A 12,850-nucleotide genomic window follows, 5' to 3' on the forward strand; every position below is an offset into this window, starting at 1 on the left:
TCCCAGAGGATTTCAAAACCTTCAAAGGGATGGTCGGCATACCCTGTGGGGTTAAAGTTGGAGGATCGTGGGTCGGTCAGGAGATCCCCTAATGTGTAACTCTGATTGATACTTGTCTGCAACTGCTCACACTCATCCACTAAAGCAGAGCAAACGAAGTGTTGCTGAGCAGAAGCTGATATTGCTACGGGTAGTGACACGAGACGCTCCTGTGGTACGCGACCTTCAGTGTCTCTAAGGGGAAGACCGAGGTCAACCTCTGGGGAGGCAGATGTGCACCCTGACTGTAGAACCTTGAGCAGCCGTTCCTTGCACAGGGAACCCGAAAGCCAAAAGGACAGCCACTGCCGACGCACTGCGTCAGCAGAGAGAAACTCCCTTACCGCCAAGGGCAGCACTGGTTCTCTAGGGGAAGCAGCAGAATCCTCAGAACCGCAAGGTTGTTTGGGGTTCATAGTGTCGGCTACCATTCTTACTTGACTGTTCCCCAGAGGAGACTGACAACGCAGAGTCAGAGTGATGGGAATAAGATGGCGAGGTTTTTTCACCTTCGAGGATGAACTCAAAGGAAAAGAGTCCCTCTTGGCCTTCTTCTTCCACTGCCTACCAAACCTCATCCCCTAGAAGGAAGGTCACTCCCTACACACACTACAAGGAGATTCCTAGAGACAGGAATGACTTCTACGTAAAGTACAAAGGACATGAGGATCTGTCTCCAGGGCTAACATAAAAGTTCTGTATCGCCACCTTTCAATGCTATGAAAAACCCGTATCGTGAAGTCTCATGACAATCACATTGAAAGAAAGAGTAACAAGGATTTTTAAAATTGATGCCAGTTGTATTTAATTGGTAGAATGAGTAAATGGGGTGATGGGAGAGAACAAAAGGACATACGTTCTCCGAGCCAAAATAAAACATTTCATCATGTTAATAGCGCAGATGTGTGTAGGGTGGCTGGTCTGTCCCAACCTACTCATCTTGCTAACAAGTGGTGGTTACTTAAACCTCGCTAAAAAGTCTTTTGGGTATTTTTCAGCTTTTTCTGAAATAATATCTTACTGTAAAGAGTGAATGGGTATGTATAAGATGCAGGAACAAATTAAAAGTAAACAAATTGTGCTATCTGTATTGGAGGTAACTAATGACAATGAACTTTCTGCTTGTTGCAAGTGCTTTGCACCTACACATCTAATAGTGTGCCCTGAATCTTAGTGTTCTGAAATTAGCAACTAGGAACCTAGAACCTAAAATTCAAAGGAGAACAGAAGCTCCTGTTTGAGTATAGCAGGGACTTCCTACTAATAGGTCAGAGGGCCTCATGATTGAACAGTTGATCATTATCTGTTTCAAAGAATTTGGCGTTATGAATGGTATTGTCATGACTTACGAATTATTATAAAATATTCCATAACTTAGGGCCAACTAGAAAGAGGTGAAAAGTTTCACATGTAAATATGTACTAAAATCCTAAAATCTGTGAAGTGGGAGAGGGAGACATAAAGACATATGAACAAATGTTCATTGCAGATTCAATTTATTGGTAATGCCAATGGTAATTTAACACACCACCAATTGTCATTAAATCAATTGCATTTAAATATCAAATGCTTATATATTTGGATCAACTGAAAATCTGAAATTCTTACTCAATATCAAGAAATATCAAATAAAGCGAGGTGACGAGTATCCTTGTTTTCAAAATAAAAACCAAAGAATTCCTAAGAATTATAAAACCAGCAAAGTAAGTCGCATAAAGCATTCATGTCATACTGTATAAAGTAAGGTGGGCTGTTTAAAGAAAACGAAGCAATTTTCTTTCACTTACTATTATATTTGTGATAAAGAATTAAGGAATTACCTTTCATGAGCTATACGGGTCCGTACTTTAATAAAGAATTATCTATAAAATAGAAAATGATGAGATAACTGCCTGTTTACGTAAAGATGACTGGAGTGTGTATTGCTGATGTTAGGCTGAAAAAATAGAAAAGTTGAGAGCTATAAGTTGTATAATGTTGCTTATGAGACAAAAATTCACTAATTTTAAGTAACTTGTATTCTTTCTAGCTATAGAAAACTGTGACCTTTAATAGGATTATGACTTCAGCGAAGATGGAACAAGCCATTAAACTTTTGATAAGGTGAGCACCGAGGATGACCTGGTGGCTTGGAAGCACCCTCATTTTGACCTTTGTCTTAGGTGCTTGCAGTGTGGTTGAGGCAGGATGTGAAACTTAAAGGTCTCAGATTTGTATTGTTAGGAAAAATGAAGATTATTTAAAATTTGTGAGTTGTTCCTACATAATACAAATCATCGACCTTTAATAAGATATTTATCTTAAGGAGGGAGAAAGTCCCTACACCAAAACTGGCTTGGTAAACTGACTCATGAAATATCAATGAACTTTGGTTCTAAAGAGACTGAAAGCCATGACTCCAGTTAATCCCCTAACTTTCTGTGTATATGGATACAAGAGTCAGGGTAGGCCATTGCTATAAAGGATAAGTCAATAAACAATCTATATGCTACAAGGTATGCTGTCCACTGTATAGGCACTATGAGATAAATGTTTATACAACAGGTCAATCATCCACCTTTCTAGGAGGATGGTGGAAATGCTTCCTTTCAATTCAAAATTGCAAAGAAAAGTTGTTCTGTGGCATAGCTTACCTGCATCTAATGTTCAGTCCATCAATATAATGATACGACTGCCATACCTCAAGAGAATGGAAGAGGAAAGGAAGAACTGTCAGTCATTCTTACCTTTCATTCTCGACTTACACCGCAACCGTTAACTAAGACGAGATGATTCTTGTCCTATGAGGGAGCTGGGCTCACTACACCACCTGTTGAGTGGCTACCATCCAATCCAAGGAAAGTTATCCCAAGACCGGCAGTTATATTCCACGTGGTAATGGTCAGTGAAGGTGGTGTGCCATCCCAGACTCTGGCATTTATGACCTGTGCCAAGTACAGATTCTTTGAGAAAGCTAAGGTTGAGCCAATACTCCTGACTTCATGTGCCCTTCTTGAGGGTCCACTTCCTTGCACCTCATCGAGTGCATGGGAGCGTCTGATGGTTTTTCTGAAACCAAGCCGAGATCAACCCCTTGACCTTCCCAAAGCTTAGAAAAAGTCTGGTGATCACGTCTGAATCACTGACTTCTTTCAATTAATGTATTAACCGGCCTCCCAGAATGAAGCAGGAAATCGTCTCGATTACTAGTTGCTTCCTGAAGGGTGGAGATGGAGAAGGTCTTTGTTATATGAAGATTAAATTAATCTATTTTTATGTTAGGATCTGTGAAAAAGGTTTATTTGGCAATATTAAAATTAATGTTAAGATTAAAGCATTGTAAAGATTTGTAACTCAGAAGATGTCGTAGGACTCTAGAACAAGAGCTTCTGGAAATCTCTCATATATTGTCGAGCTCTCTAGCTTCCTTTATTGCATCGCATAGAATCTTTCAGGAATTTTCCTGAACTTTTATAAAACGGGTCCCAGATATAAAAGACAACAATGCATGCATTCAAGCATAGACTCCCTTTGGTCATTGTTAGGTTAAAGCTGCATTCGTGGAGACTTTTTTGGGATGCCTCCTGTGACGCAATATTATTCATACTCCATTTACAATGCTGCTAATTTCAAAAGAAAAAAAAGAAACCCTGGAGGATCGAATATCACCAGAAGCTGTATTCCTGATTATTATCTTTTACAATTGAACTACATTCTGAAACTTTATTGCTGACCTTCAGATGTCGTCGTTATTTTCTTCACCTGATTCTTAAATCATAGAGACTGGTAAATCACAGGCCTTTATTACATTACAACGAATTTCTGTATATTACCATAAATAGATGAATTGTGAGCATTTTATGAATCTTGTAAAATACTGTAAATAAATACCATTATTCTTAAATATAGTTAATGTTATGTTTAATGGCCATTATATTCTTTTGCTGTTACTGTTTTGCTATTTTTCATGATAAATCAATTATGAAGGGAATAAAACAATGAAGTAGATTTTGAATAATCTACATTTTGTTATAGTTGACTGTAAGTCTTGAACCTAGGATCCTGAATCACTGTGATGTGTGTTCTCGCCAAGAAGTGTGAGGTAAACGAGAAAGTGACCATCTCTTCCTCAGTATGTATGACCAGCAGCATACAAAATTCAACTCTCCTTGCTGATGTCAAGGCAAGCAGGAACACAGTTTTCAGTGTCAGACCGCATTCTGATGCCACCTTGAGAAGTTTTTACGTGGCTCTCGAGAGGTCCAAAGACCTTTGTAATGTTTTATTAAGTAGGTAGAAGTTCTTTTGGAAGACAAGACTGTTCAAAGCTCCTTGGAGCATGGACCACTCCCTCAAGGTGGAAATGTCTAAGTCTTTCAGTCTGAGACCCGGCTCAGAAATAAGTGATACCCCTTTCCGCCGGTGACTGAGAGGTGCTTCTCCCGGTGAAGAAAGACTAAGAAATCAGCAATTGCTTGCAGAGATGCTCCAATCACAGAAGATCCCATCTACGACATTAATTGCAGATGGCCCACTTCTGGTAGACTGCCGCAGAGGATCTACACAGATATCCAGACATTTCTTTGCCTTGCCTCATAAAAATCTTTTATTCAGAGGGAATGCTGGATTACAGGCCTGTTTGGTGAAAGGGACACCTCAAAGTTGTAGAATCCCTGCAGGTGTGGCTGGCAGAGGAAGTTAGGCCACAGTGATAGTTTTCACGGTAGCCTAACAAGGAGCATCAGCATATAATTAACTATTCAGCTTGTAGCCTATTGGAAGCCACCTGGGGCAACCTGATGTTCATGGTTTACAGCACTGTTTTGATGAGTCAATAAAACAAGATATTCCGGCAGAAAAGTATAGGCATCCAAGATGCTCTAGAAAAGTTTGAATGTGTCCTTCATCACTGATATCTAGTCTAATTAGGAGGAGAGAACACTGGAAAATTCTTATTCGAGTGTGCTATGAACAAGTCGATCACTGGGGAATTCCAAAGGGCAAGAAGCAACAGCTGATAGAAGGGACCATCTGCCCATACTACTGGCCTCTGGGGGTACAATGTCCCTCCTAATACTGTATATTCTTCTTCTTTAAAATGTTTCTTGCTGACAGTCTCAGTTCATTTTTAAACGCCCAAGGGTATGCCTGCTTTGCACACTTGTGAAGGTCCTTTGGAACAGTCCCTCCTTGCTTGGTTATTGAGGCCACTACGGTAATGTTGTCCCTCATCAACACTACCGAGTGCTTTAGAAAACTAGTGGAAAGCTCGTAGGGCTAAAAGTGCAGCTCGCATTTCCAGCAGTTTGAATTGCAGACATTTTCTTCTTCGAGCACAGTCCTGAGGCAGTGTTGTCTCTCAGATGTGTATCCCCACCCCTCTTTCAAGAATAGGTGAACAGCTGCATCTTCAGAGGAGGGGAGTCAAGAGAGACTCTCCTGGTGGAGTGTCCATCTACCAACCACCCTTTAGGAACCTCTCTTACTGCTGTATTCACCAAAACTCAAGAGTGGGAAGGTCGGTGATAGCGGACTTGGGATGCTTCAGGTACCACTGTTGTTATTATTAGTGGAAGGGCCTGTGGTGAACGAGTTTCTCCAAAAACATAAGATGTCCTAGAAGACAATGCCGCAGACATGCCTGTAAACGCTGAACTATAAGAAAAATGGTTGCCAAACCTCCTCAACACTGTTGATATGATTTGGAGGGACTGCCACTGCTACCATATCTATCAACATCCCCATGTGCTCCATCCTTCTCTAGTAAACACTAGCGTAGAGGGGGATAGTTAAAAACATAAGACTTTGAACTGATGCACCACTGCATTGAAAATTAAGCTGGGCCCCTTTCTACTCTAGCAATGGACAAGCAACTGAAAATACGCGTCCTTCAGGTTGGAGCAAGTAAGAAGTGGCCTACTTGCTGTTACACCTTAACAGGAAATATAGAACAAAATCGTTCAGAGGAGAGAGGTAGCTCAACAGTCTCCATCCTCCTGCCAACTTCTCCACCAGGAACAGTTGACTGTAGAAGCCAGGAGACCAGTTTCATATGACTTCTTGTGCACTGGATCCCTTTGTCATCACTGTCATCGCTTAATCAATAGACAGTGACGATGGAGTCACCGATGCGTCTTTGGAACATTCCAAGGCAGGAGGGAGACGATAAAGGCTGCCGTTGTCCTGACCCATAGTGCTCATGCTCGGTCTTGTAAGAGACCTAGCAGAGGCAGAATGAGCATAAGTTCCCATACCTAGTACTCTAACTCCTTCCAGATTTAAGCTTGGTAAGGTACTAATCATCCAAAGAAAATATGCGAAGCAATCAGTGGATGTCTCGTGACCCATGCTCCGATTGTTCGTCCTGTGCTTCGGTAACTTATTCCCTCTGTTGAGGTAGGACTTTTCCAATTGGGAAAGCCCTCACTACTTCCCACTCTTTTGAAGAGCAAGAGAAGAACTGAACATTCAGGAAGGGGAAAGGAAGCCGGAGGTCTTATTCTTACTGGTCGTGCCTGTGCTCGTCATCATAAGAACTGAGCCCCGGTAGCAGGTGAGCTCCGGTTGTTAGAGTGTGTGCTTATGAGAACCAAGCACAGAGCACTAGTGTGTGTGTGCTTGTTCTGATCGGAATTGAGCACCAGGAGCTAGTGCATGTGCCTGTTCACATGAGACTGAACCGAGCACCGAGAAGCCACATTACCCCATAGAGAAATTCTAACCAAAGTCATCAAGAGAGCATACCAGGAACATCCCAAGGCAGTAAGTGATAAAGGGGGATGCCCTTCTTGACCAGCAGTCCTTGTGCTTAGTGTCGCTTAGGGCAGATCACCTGGGCAGGAGCGTAAGTTCCTTATCTTATACTGAAACCCTCCCCACTTGAGGTTAGTTTCATTGCAGCACTGCACCTTCCATAAAACCATGTAAAGTAATCTGGTAAAATCTCACAGGAGACTGCCAGATTAGCCATTTTCTGCTTTAGTGGCATTATTTTCCTACCATTTGTAGAAACAAAGTGTCTGGAAGGACCATGCAACCGGAATAGGTTGCGAACAGCATTAGCACATTTCCTGATTGCAGCCGGCGATAGCAGGTTCCCGATTGCAGCCAGCGATAGCATGATTCCTGATTGCAGCCCAAGATAGCATGATTCCCAATCACAGCCAACAATAGCATGATTCCCAATTGTGGCCAGCGATAGCACCCTTCCCAATTGGGGCCAACAATAGCATGATTCCCCATTGCGGCGGGCGATAGTACGATTCCCGATTGCTGCTGGCGATCACATGCTTACTGATTACAGAGAGCGATTGCATGCTTACGGAACACAGCTGGCTATTGCATGCTTATAGATCACGGCCGGTGGTCACATTTGCCGATCTTAAGGTTCCCAATTGCCATTGGCAGCGATAGCAGAAAGTGGCTGATACCATGGGAAATGACGATCACGCAGAATAGCTAGCTGTAAGAGAAAATGTTTCCGTAAGCATGAAAAATCTCACAACTCACGATCATGTTTACCAATTATATGGCAATTATTGTTTGGTGACCTGAAAGTCATGGAAGAATGTGTGCATCACATGCCGAAGAGTATTCTTGGGAAATGGATTATTGCCGAAACGTAACCTCTCGCCTCGTGCGCAAGGCAAGAATGTACTATGGTTATTCTCCTAAGATAATACATTGCAAGTATGTATCATCAATACCACGGATGCAGCCATTCTTAGGCTATCAACTACCTTCATTATTAGATCAGGGTGATCGAGATCTTGGCAATTGTGAGCCTATCCTTGATAAACGCGTTTATGAGAATTGCTCGTAGTGATCGTGCACGTGGCTGTTCATCGTCATGGAGAGCGTGTATGGAGAGCAAGCATATGATCACTGCCCAAGCCCCCTCTCCACCCAAGCTTAGACCAAGGATGGCCAGGCAATTGCTGCTGATGACTCAGCAGGCAGACCTATAGGCTCCTCCAAACCCCACTCCCTAGCTCACGAGGATGGTGAGGTTGCAGCTACTAAAGGAGTAACAAGTTTGAGTGGGATTCGAACCCCAGTCTCCCGATCACCAAGCAGGGATGTTACCAATAGGCTATCACAACCCTAAGGCCAAGCATACTAGGTTGGTTTGCTGTAAGCGATCAGACTAAAATCTCCCACCATCACCAGTCTGCAGTGACCAGCATGGTGATAAAAACTGGCCAAAACCCAAACATGTATATCACAACCCTTGCTCAGCCCTGAGTACTCAGTAGCAGTGGAACAACTGCCCAAGGTGGCGGGCAGCTACTTCCAACTGCATGGGGCTAAAAACCCCTAAACCTTTGGAAACTGAACCTTGCAACATACAACATTAGGACCCTGTCTAGGGAAGAAGATCTTCTGTGTTACTAAAAACGTTGAAATAAATATACTGGGATATAATAGGATTGAGTGAAATTAGAAGAATTAGCAAATTTTAATAAGAGCTAAAAGAGGGCTACATATTCTGCTGCTGTTGTTAACATAGAAGAACTTTGTAGTACTAGTGATAGTGTTGCAGGATTAATTATCAAACTGAATAAGAAGTATAAACTGAAGATCAGTCAAAGGTATGCGCCAACAGCATCAAATACAGAGGAAGAAATAAAAACTTTTTATGAAAATCTGGAGATATCTACGAAAACACATAAGACTCGATTTACCTTTATTTCAGGTGATTTCAATGCTAAAGTAGGCCAAAAGAAGAGAGGAGAATCAGCAATAGGTAAATTTGGAATAAGCACAATTAGCGAAATATTTCCATTTAAAACAATAAAACACCTGAACTGTTACGAAACATATCAGTAGAAGTAAAGAATACATTAAAAGGCATGAAAAGAGGCAAAGCAGCAGAAGATGGCCTAATATTTGATCTAATAATAGATGGAGATTTCATAGTAGTAAAACTCGCTGAACTTACACAAAATGTCTGGAAATATACTCTATGCCTAGAGACAGGAAAAACTTTATCATTATACTAATTCACAAAAAGGAAGACCAAAGACCTGAAAAATTACCACCCCATAAGTTTACTCTCCATAATATTTAAAATATTTACAAAGATCATAATAGGTCGAATAGAAAGAGAGCTTGAGTTCAATCCCCCAAAGGAGCACGCAGGCTTTAGATGTGAGTATGCAACTGACTATATCCATGTAATTAATCATCTAATGAAAAAATGAATACAGTACGACAAACTACTATGTATGGGATTTATTGACTATGAGAAAACTTTTGTTTCTCTCAAAACTTCAGCAGTAATGAAAGCCCTTCAAAGAAAGTAATTAGATGAATATTATGTTAGAATGCTTGAAGATATCTAAACAGGAAGTACAACAATGCTAAAACTACACAAAGATAGAGAGAAAATTCCAATTGAGAAAGTAGTTAGACAGAAAGACCCCATATCCTCTAAATTATTCACAGCGTGTCTAGAAGAAGACTAAGAATTTAGATTGGGAAAATTTAGGAATTAATATTAATGGGGAATATCTTAACAAACTAAGATTTGCATATGACATAGTTGTGTTTAGTGAATCATGAGGGAAATTACAGAAGATGATAGAAGATTTGAATAGAGAAAGCAAAAATGAACGATTAAAATTGAATATGAGTAAAACTAGCATAACGTTCGATGAAAATCCAGAGACGGCAAATTAATGAATATGCATGCTTAGGGTAGAAAGTAAGTGTTTCCCCAGGACACGTGTCCGAAATTAAAACAAGGATAAGCATGGGATAGAGAGCTTTCGGTAAACAAAAAGGTTGTGAAAATTAAAATGCCACTTTCTCTAAAAAGAAAAGTATTTAATTAGATGGTCCTACCAATTTTAACCTATGCATCAGAAACTTGGAGCCTTACTAAAGCCTTAGAATATAAGCTAATTACAATTCAAAGAGCTAAGGAAAGAATAATGATAGGAATAGTACTAAGTGACAGAAACACAGCAACATGGATACGAAAGCAAATTAAAGTAGAGGATGTTCTAACAATGTGTAAGAAAAAGAAATGGACATGGGCAGAACATATAATGAGAATGGCAGATAATAGATGATATTAAGAATAATAGAAAGTATCCCGAGAGATTGCAAAAGAAGTAGGGAAAAGGTAGAGAATACGATGGATTGACGAACTGTGCAAGTTTGCGGGTGGGGACTGCCATAGATAGACCATAAACAGATGCAAGTGGAAGGAAATGTGTGAGCCCTTTGTTCTGTGGTGGAAAGTGTATATGTATATATATATATATATATATATATATATATATATATATATGTATATATATATATATATATATATATATATATATATATATATATATACTTAGATAGATAGATAGTGTGTGTGTGTGTGTGTGTGTGTGTGTGTTTGTGTGTGTGGACAAGTTAAACACACTAACCCCCATTGGTTATGGTTTGGGATTTAATCAAGTCAAACACCAAACTCTTCCCCCTTTTACAGTACTGGTTCAACTTGTATATAGAAACCTTTGTAGTAAAAAATTTTCAAGTACTGTCGTTTGAGGCCCATGAATGAGATCGTAGGACTAGAGGTCTAAAAGTGAGCTGTTTTTAATAATCAAGGCACTGAACCCAGTAAGGGGATGGTCAGAATGTGCTACTTGGTTATTACTTGGTAATCAAAGACCGTGGATAATTAAGAAATAATAATATATAAAAAAAACACACCTATACAAAACAAAAGGAATTATTAAGATGACTGAAATGCATCAAAGAATGCCAGTAAAGTTCAATTCTTGATATAACAGTAATGAACCATTTTGTGAATCATCCAAATAAATGGGGAATCTTATCAAATCATCCTAAGCAATAAGGGACTCAGTGACTCTACACAAACTCAAAATTACACACAATGACAAATAAGTTTACAATCACGACATAACCAGCAATTCTAATGTATGACCTGACTTAATCCGCTCACAGGGCTACACTATTGGCATGCTGAAAACACACATCTTCAGACGCAATGGTTAGGAGAAAAACACTGACAATTGAACAATAATATCGAACACCAAACTATTTGGATAACAGCAATGTACAAAAAAATCCCCCGCACTAAGCCCAGATTGTGTAAAAAAAACAGCAAAACATAAATAGCACAAAGAAACATCTAAATCTAAAATGCGGGAATTTTAGTGAGCACTTAATTACCGCACTTCTCACCTCAGTGATAGGAGAGCCTATAGACCTTGAGAGAGCCCTTCACCCAATAACGGCTGTAGATTTGGTGTTGCATAGCACTATCACACTGGCCAGTCCACCCCTCTTAGATGGCCCTTGGCTCCTTGCTGTTAGGGACCACTGGTTCAAGTCCCTCCTCCTCTGTTCTCGTCCTGTTGCTCCTTTTCCCGGGGACTCCTTGGGCTTCCTGTTACAACAGCTGAACGCACAATCGCTATTTACAGGGATGGACCTAGATATAATTACCGGTTTGGAAGGTGGGACAACACCTGTAAACTCGGGACTTCTCATGGGTGAATGGGCAGTATGCTGGGTCAAAATCCTTCACCTGGGCTCAACTTCCAGACAAGGGAGAGTCATGCCCGTTGAGGTGCCATATCGGGACTTTCATGTGGGGCATTATATTTTGTAGAGTGAGGGTTTGGCAGGGTTTTTATTTAAAATACAGAGAGTAATCTTGCAACTCTAGGGGAGCATACACAATAACAATCCTAACTAATCTGGCATACCAATATGAATAATTTAAAAGAGTAGTTAGCTAAGGGCTGGTGCGGTAGGCAAAGCATCCTGAAATAAATCAGACGTGAGTTGGTACTGAGAGATAACAACAAGGTGCTTATAAGCTAGCAAGGATAAAATTATATTCAAACCTAGCAAGAGAATTCATCTTGAAACATGTAGCTTAAGGAAAGAACCAGTGCATATGAATCATAGCATGTTTATCAACAAGATTATGGTAGTCTACCCATCTTGGTAGGAGAGAATGTAAAATTAGAAAAAGAAAATATCAGGGGTAACTATACTACATTAGCCTTGGCAAAACCAAATAGAAATAAAATAAAAAAAGTAGAGAAAATTCTTCACATACGTATCATTACAATGTTTATATCCTTTACATTAACATCTAATAGGTAAAAATAAGTTTTTTTTTCACAGATCTTGTAACATAATATATATATATATATATATATATATATATATATATATATATATATATATATATATATATATATATATATATATATATATATATATGAAATTGTTGTAACAAGGGATAGGGCAGTAACAGACATTCCACCCGACAAGGATCTTGGATATTGGCAGGTAATCAGGAAACTGTAACATAGATACAGTTAACAGAAATAATTGCACATCCTTGCTTCCAAAATCTCTTGAAAACGACTGCTAGGACCAGTTCCAGCTTCGTCGAAGTCATACTCCTATTAAAGGTCTATGGTTTGCATTTCGTGTAAGAACAAACAGTAACAAAAAAAAAAAAAAAAAAAATAGAAATCCTAGAACTGAAATATAGCATGTGAAATGACCAAAAACTACGTTTTATTTTTTATTAAGGGAGCCACATTTTACAAAACATGTTAATCTATCGTGTAACATCCAAATAGAAATAGCATTCTCTTATACTATTACATTGCAATAATTTACAACAGGCATCCAATACCTGAAAGTAATTCATTTTCATCACTTTCAGCAATTATTCGATTCTGCAACTTTACAAGAAATTATCACTTGCCAATTCCATTTCTTTTGTAAAAAATTGTCTCTAGCCTATTCCTTTTTCTGAATCCATAATTTTCACTCTTTTAATATT

General features: G+C 39.6%; 1 protein-coding gene across 1 annotated transcript in view; it reads right to left on the minus strand.

Annotated features, from left to right (window-relative positions):
- Positions 1 to 1,866: 1,866 nt before the first annotated feature.
- Positions 1,867 to 12,850, minus strand: part of LOC137649742 (beta-1,3-galactosyltransferase 1-like) — a 133,956-nt gene continuing 122,972 nt past the window's right edge. The window contains exon 5 of the mRNA XM_068382691.1: positions 1,867 to 1,975. Coding sequence (XP_068238792.1) covers positions 1,971 to 1,975 — 5 coding nt within the window. The 3' untranslated portion in view covers positions 1,867 to 1,970. The remainder of the gene's footprint in view (positions 1,976 to 12,850) is intronic.

Source organism: Palaemon carinicauda, chromosome 11, assembly GCF_036898095.1.
Source record: "Palaemon carinicauda isolate YSFRI2023 chromosome 11, ASM3689809v2, whole genome shotgun sequence".
Taxonomy (NCBI): Eukaryota; Metazoa; Arthropoda; class Malacostraca; order Decapoda; family Palaemonidae; genus Palaemon; species Palaemon carinicauda.